A 15,214-nucleotide genomic window follows, 5' to 3' on the forward strand; every position below is an offset into this window, starting at 1 on the left:
AGGTCCCGTGCGTGCTGCTGCGCTGGGCCACGGGGGGCGGCAGGGGAGCAGATCTTGTCGCCCCTGGGCAGGGAGGGCGCCCCTCCCATCGCGGGTGGATGGAGACCCTCTGAGCGCGGAGGCATGGAGCAGGGGGCTGGCTGGGCCCGCCAGAGTCCCTCTCGGCCAGCCCCTGCCCGAGCCAGGATCATCCCTGCCCACGCCGGCTCATGCCAACCCATCGTCTGCCCTCCTAGCAAAACCGCACACCCCTGTGCAAGCGACGGAGGCAGGGTTCAGCCACGGCCTTCCCCAGGCCTGGGTATGTGGCACCCTGTGGCTGTACCTGACTTTGCCCGTGACAACCCCAGCTGCTTCGCTTCAGGGCGAGAGGGGCACCTGCCCCATCCTGTGCCCCTGCCCATGTCATTCCCCTAGATAAGATGCTCTTGGGAGCCGAGGCCCTGGGTTGGCATCAGGACGAGTGTCTGCATGTCTCGAGGTCGATGTCATAATCCTGTTGAATACCTGTCATTGTCAAGCATCTAGGATTATCAAGCATCTCCATCTTTGTTCCCATTAAAAATGAGAGACAAGATCTTACTGTTGCTATTAATGTTACTATTTAAATTTCTAGCCCGCCCTATCCACAAATGGTCAGAGCAGCTTCTATATAAACAGAGAGCATATATCTGTAACTGGGTACTCGGAGCACAGCATCTGACGAAGTAAGCCTGAAGCTTGTGGAAGCTCGTGCTATACATCTCTGGTTTAGTCTCTAAGGTGCTGCTGTGCCCTGCCTGCTGCCTGACATGACTATCTACCCACTCTCACAGGTCATAGAGGGGAGTCAAGCAATTGGACAGTTGTTGTGAAGGAGCAAGCATTTCAGACATATAATTACAGCAAATTATGTTTCTCTGTGGAAGTCAAGAAGGAATTGCAATGTTCAGGAAACAGACCTTGCAAGTATATAGTTATCTGTAGACTAGACTGGACAAGTTTTCCTAGTGGTTTTTGCCAATGTAGGTAGCAATGTTTAGCCAATGGGAAAGTGCCTCGTCCACCTTTGCGTCACCAGGGAAAGCCCAGGAACACAGTTACCATACCGGGTACTGGCTACTGCCACTCCACCCGTCTTCTAGGCCCTGTCATTTGCACAGTGCTTCCTTGTCTGAAGTGGAGTAATATAAGTTGGTGACATGATCTTTGTCCATTGGGCCATGAAGATCACAGTGGCCTTCACAAGATCTGACCTCAGGCATTGGAAGCCTTCTGCAAAAGTGCAGCTTTACTGCAACTGTTTGTTTTTAATTTATGGGACAGTTTGTTCTCAGTATAATTCAAAAGAAGATTTGTGATCTACTAATCTCGGTTAAATATGGCTATTGTTTAACTAAATTGGAGGAACAGGTGCTCAACGCTTCTCAGGAAAAGAGAAAGTATAAACTGCAGGTTGTAACACTTATAAACTTACATAAACACTTCTTATCTTTACTCAGATTAATTTGCACGTTAAAGATCTTACTTGTTTGATTAACATACTGTAAATGAAGCTTGATATATCAGCAGGAAGGCCAAAATTTTCTTGTTATGGCTGATTTTCTTTCTGCTTCTTGTTACATTAATCACACAAATATGTGGTAACTTATCTTTCCAAGAGTGTAGTGAGATATGTGATGGACTCAGCAAGTAGTGTCTGCCAACTCATAACAGCAAAGAAAAATAGATGATCACAGGACTGAAGAGTGTTGAAAGGATATTGGAACTGGGCTCTTGTCTAAAATCAAGAGGAACAAGAATAAAAAATATACTGTTCCAAAGTCTAGGATTTGTTCCATTTAATCCAAGAAGCAGTGCTAAGAAAAAAGCACTACAGTGGGCTGAGAGATCAGTGACAATTTGATCTCTCCCAAGCCGTCAGTGCTCAAAAAGAATCCTTTATAAAATGAACTTAGTCTTAATATAGAGATTGCCTCCTGGATGCCATCCTGCTGATTAATAATCAGATGGACTGTTTTTTCTCCAGCTCAAGTTTATATAACATCCCTGTGCCAAACACAGTGACCTCTTATGTAGGAAATTAATATTAGGATAGTGCTCAGGGCATTTTCAAAGGCACAATGGGCTGCTAGGAACCCAACTCTCATTGAAGTTAATGGGGGTTTGGCAACTCATTCCCACTTCTGCTTCTGCTAACAACTACTGAAGTCAACAGTGGTTGGGCAACTCATTCCTACTTCTACTTTCAAAAATATTCTTCCTGGTATTTGATCAGGTGTCTGTGATCAATCACTTGACCACGGACCAACAGCAAATGTTCCACAAACCACTGGCTATCCACAAACCAGAACTGAAAATTTGCTGTAAGGCTGTTGGAAAGCTGAGATTATTTTCTACATCTGAGACTGTATAAGATACCAGGTTTTCTGATTATTGGTAATTCATGGCTAGAAAGTTTTAAGACACTTTTTGGAAGACCAGTCATCTCTAATCTCCAGTCTTGGACCAGTGATCAGAAGGCAGAGTTTGATGTCCAAAGTACTTCTCAGTAAATCAAGTTCCTTAAGTGGAGTGACTGCCTTTATTTGTATAAATTACTTAATTCTATTTATATCCGTCTTTCTAAAATATTTTCAGAAGCCTGGTTCCCTAACTTAATGTCACTGTAGATTGGTCAGGTAATGGGGTTTTGCTACTTTAACTATCACCAATTGGAGATGTAGTTGTGTGTGTAATCTTGCCTGAAATTCAGAAGCATCTGACAAATTGAGAAAATAAAATCATAATTATTCTTTTGACTGTGGACAGTTGTGTTTCCTGATATGGAACAAGCAGTCCTTGGAGCAAGGATGAAAACCTGGGTCACACCCCATCCTCACAAATGCTCTAACCACTAAATTATAGACTCATGTCCCTTCTGTTTCCTAGTTCTGGCCCAATTAAACTGGAGGCTACTCTACTGTGCAAAGTTATTTCAACAGGAAAGGTATAGAGCACAGAAAACACTCCCCACCTCAAAAATGTCTCTAGCCTGGTAGTTAGGGCACTCTCCATGAAGGTGGGAGATGTGATTTTGAATCCCGTCATGCAGAGGATAGCATTGAACTCATGCCTCCTTACCTAGAGCGCATACTCAGAATGAATTGGCTATTGTGTAAAAGGTGGGACAACAGTACACCTTCTTCCTCTCTTCAGATATTAAAAAACATGGTAGCTGCCATTGTATTTTGTACAGAGCCAGATCTGGTAGGTATGCCCTGAGAATGACCACTGGCACAGGCAACTTGGGGGTGGGTATGCGGAGGCACGTGCCCCCCCTGAAGTTGTCTCCTGACTTGGCACCGCTCAGGACGGGGCAGTTTTTTTGCTATGTGGGCTGGCGGTGTGTTGAGGGAGAGGGGTGGCACTAAGCCACAGCACAGAAGTTTTTTGAGTGAATACAGGGCTTTTGGCCCATCCCCGGGCCTGCCCACAAATTGTACCCCCCTAAACTCAGGAGGCACCTGTCACCCCTGGCCACTGGATCAAGTTTCCAGAGTGGTTCTGGCACCTTATCAGGCTTAGGTGTGATCTGGGTGCTGAGCTGTTCACCAGAGTTGGGAACAAAGCATCCAGGGATTCTACATGCCTCTAGAGTTAGGCAGCAGCTAGACAGAGATATTCACGGTTTCTGTTTTGGATTTTGGGGTCTAAATTATATCCATGTTCCATTATAAATGCTAAAGACTGTTTTCCGTGCTGGCCTTAAAAAATTAATATTGAATTCCTTACCTGAAAGTCAATAGTTCATTTAATGAGATAGAATCCACCTCAGATCCGTAAGTACAAAAAAAGTCCTCATTTCAGAACCTCCACCATGGGTGATGCCTGACTGGGCACCTGACGCATACCATGGTCATGAACTGAATGGGCTCTTCTGTCACCCATAGATGGCCCTTAGAACAGGAGTCATATGATACAACTTCACTATGAATAAGCACAGTATTTCCATCTTCAGTTTACAATCGAGAATCTTTTACCTGCTCTAAATTCTCTATATGTTAATGTCCCATTCATTGGGTGAGGCCCAGCTTGCAGGCATAACTCCAAAAATATTCACATCGGTGGGGCTGAAGCTTCTCTCCTGCATTGTGATCTCTGCATGCAGACAGCTGGGTGGGCACAGAGTGCCATTGCAGTCAGTGTGGTTCCATGCTGATCACAATGCAGAAACTGAATGCAAGGTTAGCTCCTACATGGACCTCTAGTTAACCTTAAATATGAATGAAAACAGATTTAGTCACATCAGTGCAAGTCTGTGTGTGGATGCAAATAGTTCAGAACACAAGTGGTTATAATTGGTTTAAATAACTGAGCTTAACTAAAAGGTGATGCTTTCTTTGTGAGGAACCCATTAGTTGATACTGTTTTAACCACGGCTGCTTCCATTTTGATGGGGACAGTAAAGATTTGCTGTGACTTGCAGTATTTGGTTTTTTTAAATATATTTAAATTCTAATTTTTGCCTTAATTTTAACATTAAAGCTACAAATTTAGAATGAGATGAATAAGTGAGGACTCTTTTATGGTATACAAATGTACTTAAAACATTTATCCTAGGTTGAGAAATATTGCTAGTTTGGACAGTATCCTTTATTAAGTCTCTCTCTCAGGATGCTGGAATCTTTTTACCACTGGGGAAACTAAACATAACTGCTGTAAAATTAACTCTACCACGTGGCACAGACTGCATCTTTTATAGTACGCCTTAAGTAATGGAGCAGCTGCGTGCTACACTGTGCATTGAGAAAGTAAAAAGAAATTTAAGAAAAAGCTATGTTTTTGCAGTTTGGCTCAGTGAATGTTATTGTAAGAGCCTGAAGGTTTTAATTTCTTCTCTTTGGCACATTTCCTGTCATCATTAGTCTCTGAGACCAGTTACAGTTAATCTGCATTTTCACATTTGATGTATAGCTGATTTAGGGCTTATGAGCATCCTTTTAAACATCTCAAGGCCCAGTGTAGCATCTGGCAGCACAACTCATTCCCACATAAATAATTATGTCATTGATGTCATAATCAGTGACTGGATCAGGCAGGAGAGTGAAGAATATGATAGAGAGGACCCTGCAGTTGATGTAATCTAAAACCTACCAAGTGAAGAGAAGCTTCTTTGTGATTATAGTTTTGAGAATAGGTACTAATCTGGAGTCAGAAGAGAGCTGAGAAGAGGTTGGGCATTGGAAATGAAGTGAGTTAAACATAAAAATCTGGTATGGTAGCTCCACAGAACTGTTTCTCATTATAGAACAGGAAAGCATTAGGGGGAATTAAGTAAATCCTGATTTTATGTTCCTTGGGGAAGATAAAACTGTTGGGATCTGTTTTTCTGTAGCTTCCACTCTGAGACCTTGTGAATGTATATACATGCACAGTGCACATTGGGCCCCTCCGGAGGCATCCGTCATATGTATATATTCCAAATACAGACAACTATTCCTCTCTCACATGCCCCTTAGTCTTGGGACCCAACCTTGTCAAGAACGTTTTTCTTTCTTTCCTCCCCTTTCTTTATCCCTCCCTGTTTCTTGCCTCAGGAAAAAAGAGCCCAGACCTAGGGGAGTATGATCCTCTCACTCAGGCTGACAGTGATGAGAGTGAAGATGACCTTGTGCTCAACCTGCAGAAGAATGGAGGAGTCAAGAATGGGAAGAGCGCCCTGGAAGAGGTGCAGGACCCAGACTCGGATGTGGAGGTGGGGATGACAAAACAGCACCCCTCAGAGAGCACAGCTGAGAGGTACCCTGCAGAGGCTGCCATTGGCCCGGAGCAGAAGGCAGCCACCTCCCTGATGCCTTACTTGCGCACAGCAGTCTTTCTCCTCACCATGGTTATCTCTATGATTCTGGTGCTGGTCTGTGCTTTTCTAATTCCTTGTCCTCCTAGGGATTTGCATAACACCTGGATCCACCACCTGGGTCAGGAAGCAGGTGAGAAATCCTGAGAAGCAGTAATTTTGTGGGAGCAGGGAAGGGCAGCTGACAGGGTGTGTGCTGAGGGAGAGACCCATCTGAGAGAGTTTGCTTAGAGGACAGAAGTAGCGAAGCAATCCTTTCTTCACCACTGCAGATGCTCTGAAGCCACAGATAGGCACATGGCTGATGCAGCCTGCCTCTTGCTTTGGGGTGATACCTGTTAAACATGGTATGTGTCATGGGCAATAGAAGATACATCTCAGGGCCAACAAAGAGATTAGTTTGCACACCAATAAAATAACAATTCTCTTCTGATTCTTTGCCTGCTTTATCCCTCAGTCTGTATGGGGTTAGCTATTTTGGAACTCTCTCCAAGTATAGATGGACAGTTCCCTTTGGACCCAGCAGCTCCTTATATAAACTTAACACTCTACAAGCTCCTCCTTCTTTGAGTGAGAGATCTGTTCTTGGCTAGGGAGAGACATTCAGAAGCCTGAGCCTGAATTGATTCAATCTTTGCAGGTTAGTCTAACCTCGCTAGGCTGAATTGGTTTGTAACTGGACAGACATGAGGACTGAGGAAATTCAGGCACATGCCTGCAGTGGCTCAGGCTAGAAGCTGGAGGGTGCTAAAGTAGCCCTCCCTTTTCTTCCAGAGTGCTGAGCTGGCAGGGGGCATGGCCAGGCCTGGGTAGGACCTCTGATTAGGCAGGGGTGTAAACCCCCACCCTGCTTGCACCTCCCAGGCTTTTCCCAGCCCTCAGCCCCCTGCTAGCACTCTGAGACAAGGGGGAGGTGTGCAGTGCATGCATCTGTTGATGAAACGGAGTTTTCAGTCTCCCTTTCCCTGCTTCTGTATACTGCCTGCAGCAAACAGACAGGCAAGCAAGCTAGCAGAGGGCTGATAACAGTGTTTTCACCTCATCAGCAAAACAATAGCCTCTCTCCATTAATTCAAACTCTTCTTAAACAACTTACCAGCTGACCTATTGATTAGCTCCAAAAAGCCCTAAGGGGTCACTGTTCTGTCTGCTTATGCCAGTGAAATTGGAGACACACACAGACATCCCTCAGCATTAGCTAGCATACCACATGCCTAGTGTCCATGAGGCTGGGGCAGGAGGGATTCCTGCTTCAGGTGCAAATGTGGTGGTGGGGAGCGAGGGAGGGCAGGGAGAAGCCAGCAGACCCTGCTGTACCTTCAGTCTCTGCTGAGCTCCAGCCAGGGAGCAGAGGGGAAGGGCCAGCCCTGCTGTGGAGCAGGGAGCCCTGCCCAGCCCAGCCTAGAGAGCATGCCAGGCTGCTGGGGGGTCTGGTTTATCTTAAACCAGCAAGGGGTCTGACACAGACATTGCATATACTGGTTTGAGCCAAATCAGTTCAGCCTGATACTACATTCAACCAGGTGTATCTCAAACCAGTTTCAGCCATTTTCAGATGGGTTTATATGTACTGAACATCTGTTCTGTTACAAGTTTAAACCAATTTCTGATCACTTAAACCAATTTATATGTAATACCTGTCCCTAGCCTTTGTTACCCCAAGTTAGCTAAAATAAGTTTGCTTCCTTGGCATTTTTCTCTTCTAATTACACCTATAGATTAGCTGCATGTTCTGGGACCGGCTCTCAGGCACAAATTATCTGTCCAATCTGTGGTATTTTTGAAGTGGCTCCCTGTCATTTTGGTATCTGCAGTAAAGCAGCAGTGATCTGTAATATGACTTCTGTGAGGCACACATGTGCCTCTGTCTCTTTCCCTGCTTTCTGCCTCCCACTTCCAGGATCTTGGGGTCCAGTCAGATGTGGCTCCCAGATCATCTCTGTAAATAAAGTGAGAAGCAGATCTCTTGTCTCTATCAGATCTTGTGAGCTGTACTGTTTCTTTCTCTGACTTGGGTGCTGTATTTCTGTTGTGTGGGAAGGGAAAAACAGCTGCTTCATTTCACAGATTCACAGATGTTTCAAGTTGGAAGGGACCTCATGAGATCATGGGGTCCAGTCCCCCTGATCTGGGCAGGAAAGACTGCTGGGGTCAAATCACCATTTCAGTGGTTTCCTTGTAGGTTCCACAGTGATTGGATGGTCAAGCCCTTTTCTTTCTTGCCAGTCTTCATTCCACAGTGGAGAATGGGGTTGGTGGTCATTCTGATTGTAACTTCTTGGGGTTTTGGACTGTTTCAGGTGGGGTACTGTTTCCACTGGAACTCTCTGACGTGAATGGTGACGGGCTTCCTGACATCCTGCTCTCCTTTGCTGCCCTGATGAATGCTAGTGTCATGGGTAAGCACACTGGCCTGTGTCAACTGTTGCTTTTGCTCCACCAAGAATGCTACCCTTGATTGTTTGTTTGTTAGGCCTTCCAACTGGGAGCTTTACATGTTCTCCCTTGATGCATGAGAGAAGATCCTTTAGAATCTAAGCCCCCCGGTGTAGTCACCTTTTCCATAATTCCTGTAGAAAGCTTCCTTGTGATTAGGCACCTGGTGCGCTTGTGCCTACTGCTGATCATGCTGTTCATAATCTCACTGGCAGCTTGTGTTCCCCTGGCTATTTGTTGCATCCACCTATTTTTTCTTACTTAAACAGCAAGCTTTTTGATGCTAGGCCATCACTTGTACTGGGTTTGAGCCTTGCCCAATCTAAGGTGGTCTCTTGTCCCTGACTGAACCACAGTGGACTACCAAAATATTAACAACAAATCATTTCTCTCTCTCAGCTAGAGCTTTATGCCAGCAGACCTTTACAAAGGAGGTCAGGGTTATTATCCCCATTTTACAGATGGGGAAACTCAGATGTGGAGAGGCTGAGTGATTTGTCCAAAATCACTCAGCAGGCCAGGGGTTGAGCTTGTCAATGGGTGAGGACATATTATGTTGTATATAAGATGATCTCAGGCAGGAGTGAATCAGAAACATCATGAAACAACCAGTGCTAAAGCATTGCAGTGATAGCCATAGCGTGAATATAATTAGCTAGGGCAGACATTTTCATTCCTTCATTAGCATGATGTCACATAAACCAGGCTCCACATACTACATGACTAGCCAGTTTGTATAGCAAGCTCCCCATAGCCTGAGGGATTCCATAGCAGCAAGTAAAAAGCCTTATGGTACCATCATGTCAATTAAAAAAAATGAGATTTTAATAAGTTAAACATGAAAATAAATCATTCAGTCTGCAGGCTGGATGATTAATTGTCATTCGGTTCTGCTTAATTTACATTGTACCCACATTGTCATGTTATACATTGCAGATTTTTGTATTGACTCCACAAGTTTGGGGAAGATTGGGTGCTTTACCAATGAATAGAAGTGAATAGGGATGTTTCAGGGAATTTTCAGAGAACTTCTTCTGAGGCCACAGCATAAGCACATTAGCTGGATGTTGGTTTTCAGCATTCCCCGTGGCTGTAGGGGACTGGACTTGATGGTCCAAGTAGTTCATTCCCACCTTATGTTGAAACAATATCTTATATCAGGTTACATTAAATTTGGCATTGTTAGAAATCAGAGGTTACATTCTGTTAAAGCAACTTTGTGCACTTTGCATTCACATAATGGTTATGGTTCACTGTTTTGAAACTCAGGAAGATAGTGCACTGGTTCACATGCACTTCAGGCTTTCACATACAAATTCAAAAAGCTTAGAGTATAGCGCACAATTTTGCTCCTTCAGAATTTCAGCACGTGTAGGACCGTCTGAATAATTATTTGGTTCTTTGTGGATGGTTTACAATTTCCAGCAGCAGGATGAAGGTTCTGAAAGACCCATTATTTAACAGCTAATCTGGTATGAAAGCACAAAGGGTGACAAATTGAATGGAGCAATGTAGTTTGCTCAGGTATGGAAACAATTTTGTTCCTTTGCCAACCACCCAGAGATCCATTATTTCAGGTCCCCTCCACACCAGCTGCCTGCCAATTCCATTTCCATCAGCTAACTGAGGATTGAAATTCCCAATCTTATGGGGTTCTTGTGGATCCAGTGACTTTCACCTTTTCTACTGTAGACCACTGCAGAGTAGCAGCCTATCCCCTGAGGACTGATTTGTTTTTTCTATTTGGCCATTCCTTTATTAGATACTAAAGCACTTCACTGCTTCCCCTCTATGTTTTCAGGTGTCTCCAGGCCCTCGGTAACTGTAGTGGCCCTTTCGGGCATGAATGGAAGCACATTGTGGTCCATCCACATTCCAGAGGACACTCGGAGTGTACAGTGCAAAGGACTGACTCACACAGCCACAGCAGAGCCAGTCTGCTTGGTGACTGGAACATCTAAATTCCTCAGCCTTCTCAATGCTTCCACAGGTAGATATCCTGATGCAAACATATGGATATACCCATCACCCTGAATAATTCAGCCACCGTGTTTCATGGTAGTAACATAGTGAAAAGCCCACTGTAGAGTAACCCAGAAGATAATCTAATCACCAATGAATTCAGGTGACAAAGAATAACATAATCTAATCCTTCACATATTGATAGCAATTCCTTGATCCAGCATTGTCAAAGAGCTTTAAGACTTTAATGTATCTCTACAATATTTCTGTGAAATAGATGTAAGGATATGCCAATTGTCACTTTATCAACCACTGAAACATATCCACCTATATAGTGAAATTTCTATAGCTGGTTTTCTGCATACAGAAACACTGCACAATAGTTCTGGGGAAAGAGGTGAGGAAGACTACTGCAGCCAGTTAAATCTTCAAGAGAATTGAAGTCTATAGCACTTACTTGATCTAAATAAATATTGCATCTGGAATCACTTTGATATTGTTCACATCCTTCTGGGGTTTGTTTCCTGTGATTATCTGAGCAAGTAAATTTTATTAGTGGGGATGTTAACATAAACAGTGAATTATAAGCAAAGATCAGAAAGTATTCTTGAAATTTGAATGAAAATACATGGACATTTTCAATGAAATCTTAGTGCTAACTATGGAAGAGAAAACTGTTGCAGGAGATCTGTGTCCACTGGAAGCTAACCAGCTAACCAATACCACTTGACTTTCACATATTTATAGTGAATTAATTTTAATGGCACTTCACATGCATGTGTGCAAGACCAGGGCAAAGAAGAGTCTTTCTAAACTTGGTGGGACTACTCACGTGAGTAACATTTCTCACGAGCTTAAGTGTTTGCAGGTCTACCCCTTGCTTTTCTGTATTCTGTAGCTCAGGCTTCCTCACAGCAGAAGGGGAATTTTAAGAGTTCTTGTAAACGTATAGTCTTTGGTGTATGAGTGTGAAGGGGCTAGGGTGGGATGGTGAGGGTGCAGGAAGTAAAGGAGCTGGAATTACTTTGAGGATGATTTTCTTTTAAAATTTGAAAGTGGGTAAATTGTATTTTTACTAGACTCCTATATCAATAAATATAGTTGGTCAGTAGACTGACAAAGCATGTTTAAAATTAATTCTGCTAACATATTTTTATTCCCCAAGTGGAAAGAGCTTGATAGTAGCTGTTTCCTGCTGGAAAATGAACTGACGCACAGATTCCCGTTTTCAGGGTCTGTCCTTTTAACAGTCAAGTCCCATCTGTTCCATTTCCCAGGAGTTTTTTTCATGGTTGTCCCATCAGCAAACAAGCTTTGCTGCCGACCAGTTAGAACAGTAGGTGTCATGCAGAGCTTTACTCTTATTTATGATTTGATCCCAAGAAATGATCTTGAAAAATATCCCTCTACTTCAGTAAGAGTTGCAGTCAACAGTTCTATATAGAGAAATCCCCAGGGTGGGGGACAGAAAGCATTGGCAGGTTGTGACTCAAAGCCTGTATGAAGAAACGAGGAAAACACTCCCGTCCATTTTGGAAAGTCTCAACCTCCTCTAGGTTGGGTTAGTTAAATTGTTGGGGAAAAGTGACTTTCCCTCTCTTCATACTTCAGGAACACTTTGTTGAATTCCTAGGGGTCTCCTGTTAATCTTGCTGTTGTGAAATGCTGTTGTGCTCGCTTGTGTTCTCCCAAAGGAAGAACCGTCTGGAGACTAAACCCTGACCACCTGCCAAGTGGGACTCTGGCTGCACCAGCTGTTACGCTGCCAGATGTGGATGGAGATGGGATTGGAGATCTGGTAGTCCTGGCCATTGGGGAGACGCAGGTACAATATATCCCCAGTAGAAGTCTGGAAGGAGCTTAATTTCTGGCAAACAGCTAGCATGATTTAAAGGCAGTGTAGCTGGAGAATGGCAAAAGATCCCCAGTCCAAATAGATTCCCCCCAGGTATACACCTGGCATCCTTCTCTGGCTTAGGAGGATAATGAGACCAAGCAATAATTGCATTGTCCTTCTCTTTTATCAGAAGACATAATTAAGATAATTGTCAAATTAATCATTGTTCACTGGCTAAGTCTTGTGAATTGCTCTCTGTTTTGTGATTCCCTCATTAGTAGTAATGGTTTTTGTTTTGAAAAACGAATTTTTACACAAGGGAAAGATGCTGGTCTGAGAGCCCTGGAGAATGATATGCCTGTTCTCCCACAGAAGAGAAGCACAGGTATGGTAATAATGTTGCAGACTTCCCTGTGCATCTTCCCTGGATATGCTTATACAACCACAGGTGCTCCAACCACCCACTCCTTCTCATTGCATGCCAACTCTGGAAATAAGGCAATGAGAATGCCCTGAGGGCATTCCTTGCATCTCACAAAAGACCTGTGCTCCTAACATACTTAATTCGCGGTGGCTTGAGGCCCCCGTAAATTGTCTTTAGCCCCTCATTTCCCTGGTTGTCAGACACAAAGCAAGGGTGGGGGTATATTCCCTCAGGGGTGAGATTGAGCACTCTGCCACTGCTGTGTAACATGCCCCAGTGATTTATGATGCATTGTCTTTAAGGTTGAGAAAAGTCAGTTTTCAAAGTCCATTTGTATACTGGAGGTGCTTAGTATGATGGTTAGAGTTTTTGATGTGGACTTCTCAATATAAAGAACTGCATTAGGGCTGCCAGCTCATTTCACAAAGGTATCTGAACAGAGGAGAGTGGGAGAAAGGAGATACCAAAATGATTTATCACATCAAAGATGCTGCTACATTTCATTGCTTCTTATTGTCCACGAGTCAACCATCAGAATTTCTGCATCTCTTCCCTTTGCAGCCTGACCTGTGCTTTATCTTGCTGTCTGGAAAGACTGGAAACCCTCTAGGTGGGCCTGTGAAGTACAGCATCAATGGAGAAGGAAAACTAATTGGTCCCCAAGCCCACATCACCAGGCGAGGAGCTATTTACATCCTGTTTGGCTTTGGTAAGTTAGAATCACTGGCCTTTTCCACTTCTTTTTGATCTCTCTCTTAAGACACGTTAAAACTGAGATAGCTGAGAGCATGCCCGTCTCTCTCTGGGAAATGATGGAGTTGGAGAAGATGGAAGCTGTGGATGGTGAATGTGGAAAGGAGATTAGAAGCAATGATTCTTGCTTGGACAGGACTCACTTGGAGCTTCGCAAGCCACTAGTGTTCTAGCAGCACATCTCCTGGGAAAATATCCCCCCATTCCTGCATGTTGTCTCTCACACTGCTGGGACTCTAATTGGCCCCTGACTGAGGTCAGGAATCTCAATCTTTACCTCATCTGTTACTTACCTCCTAGGTAATGTCCAAGCAGTTTCGTTGAGGGATATCTTTGCCCAAGCCAGAATCCGTAACATTTTCCCACAAGTGCTGCAACAGGAAGAGCCAGAGTGGGAGAAGCACAGATCAGTCAACTTGTCAGAACTCATTGACATTTACAGGTAGGACATGGCCTAATCATTCTGGATAGGTTGGAGGGGGAAGGGAGAAAGAATCTCCCTGATCCTTCCAAAGATTGCCACTTCCACTTTGATATCTTTCTTCTTCAAAGTCACCAGGGTGATGTCCATGACAGTCACTCCTGCAGTGAGTGACCAGTGGGAGAAATGCCATGTTTATAAATGGAACTTCTTGTTTCTGTAAGCCCATGTCCTGTTCTTACACCTCCATCTGCCTTTGTGTATACATGCATGGGGAGAAAAGCAGCATTTCTAGATAAATAGGAGTCCCTTTTAAGAGCTCTGTTTGGGCCTACAGTTTTGCCAAGGGTCTCAGGGCATCTGTCAGTCTCTAAGCTAACTCCCAGAAAGGTGAGTTGAATGCATCCATTGGCAGGACCTGGGAAACCTGTTAACATTGCTGAGGACACAGAAAAAACTGCAGGTCTTGATTTAGATTAGGAGGCAAAGTGGGAATTCAGTCACAGAAAAGATCTAAAACAAAATCCTCTACAGATTACACTGAATTTGTATGTAAATGAATAGATAGAACCTGAGCAATGGGTTTGTGTCTGTTTTCTGTCTCTTGTAGTGGAGGTGTTGAGTTTCTACAAACAGTGAAGGCTTCAGACAGCAACTGCAGCAATCTTCTCATCACCACCAAGCATGGCCTGACTTTACTACGGGGACAGGACCTAGAACCCCAGTGGAGCTTGGAGATTCAGGATATTCACAGGTTACACAGCTAGAGTTCTCTCTCTCTCTCTGTGGGACATGCATATCATTCCCACCCTTCACAGTCATCAAGAATAATTCCTTAAGATGGCAGAAATGCTTGAGAATGAGGGCTATGTGTCTATGGGGCTCTTGCAGCCTGTTCTAATGTTATGGGGTGGGCAGAATGGATGGAAGTAATAATGGAAGAATTGTCGTATTCTGTTCTGAGTGTGTGCAACAGCAAAAAGTACAAGCTAGATCACAAGTGTGACATGGATCTCTGTATGTGAAATGAGTCAGAGTAATCCCTGTGCATTCAAACAGTACATAGTCTGTCATACACAAGATGCTGAGATAATGGCACATAAGTGCAATACTAACCTAACAGGCAAAAGGTCATAGGTTCTTCATTATACAACTCAATTGTTGTACAGTTATGCTTGATACAGGTTTCCCTTGCTTTTTGCTATACATGCATTCCTGGAAGACAGGATATAAGTTGAATTTGCATAAAGGGAACCTACTTTACAATGTAACAAATAGAGGTACTTTCCAACACCAGGACTGTACTGATTCCCAAACCCATTTCTACCACTTTTACAAGACAATTTTGCTACTGACCAACAGGAGACAGTACACACAAGCACAGGGCACTGTCATAATGAGGGTGGCAACTACAGAAACACGTCACAGACAATGAGTGAAGAGCACAGATCCACACGGGAGACTATATATACTGAAGTGCTTTGGGTTAGAATATAAGGCAGTTGAAGGGAAAGAGACTTAACAGTGGGAGTCTACTACAGACCACCCAACCAAGGGGAAGAG

The 15,214-nt window shown here is 43.9% G+C and overlaps 1 protein-coding gene across 2 annotated transcripts in view; it reads left to right on the top strand.

Annotated features, from left to right (window-relative positions):
* FAM234B (family with sequence similarity 234 member B) overlaps positions 1 to 15,214 on the top strand; it is a 25,122-nt gene that overhangs the window by 180 nt on the left and 9,728 nt on the right. The window contains exons 2-8 of one of the 2 annotated variants that reach the window (XM_019545198.1): positions 5,559 to 5,951; positions 8,119 to 8,217; positions 10,056 to 10,244; positions 11,911 to 12,041; positions 13,039 to 13,186; positions 13,531 to 13,672; positions 14,262 to 14,405. In XM_019545198.1, the coding sequence (XP_019400743.1) occupies positions 5,559 to 5,951; positions 8,119 to 8,217; positions 10,056 to 10,244; positions 11,911 to 12,041; positions 13,039 to 13,186; positions 13,531 to 13,672; positions 14,262 to 14,405 (1,246 nt within the window). The remainder of the gene's footprint in view (positions 1 to 5,558; positions 5,952 to 8,118; positions 8,218 to 10,055; positions 10,245 to 11,910; positions 12,042 to 13,038; positions 13,187 to 13,530; positions 13,673 to 14,261; positions 14,406 to 15,214) is intronic. The other variant, XM_019545199.1, reaches the window with a different exon arrangement.

Source organism: Crocodylus porosus, unplaced genomic scaffold (assembly GCF_001723895.1).
Source record: "Crocodylus porosus isolate Cpor-Errol unplaced genomic scaffold, CroPor_comp1, whole genome shotgun sequence".
Taxonomy (NCBI): domain Eukaryota; kingdom Metazoa; phylum Chordata; order Crocodylia; family Crocodylidae; genus Crocodylus; species Crocodylus porosus.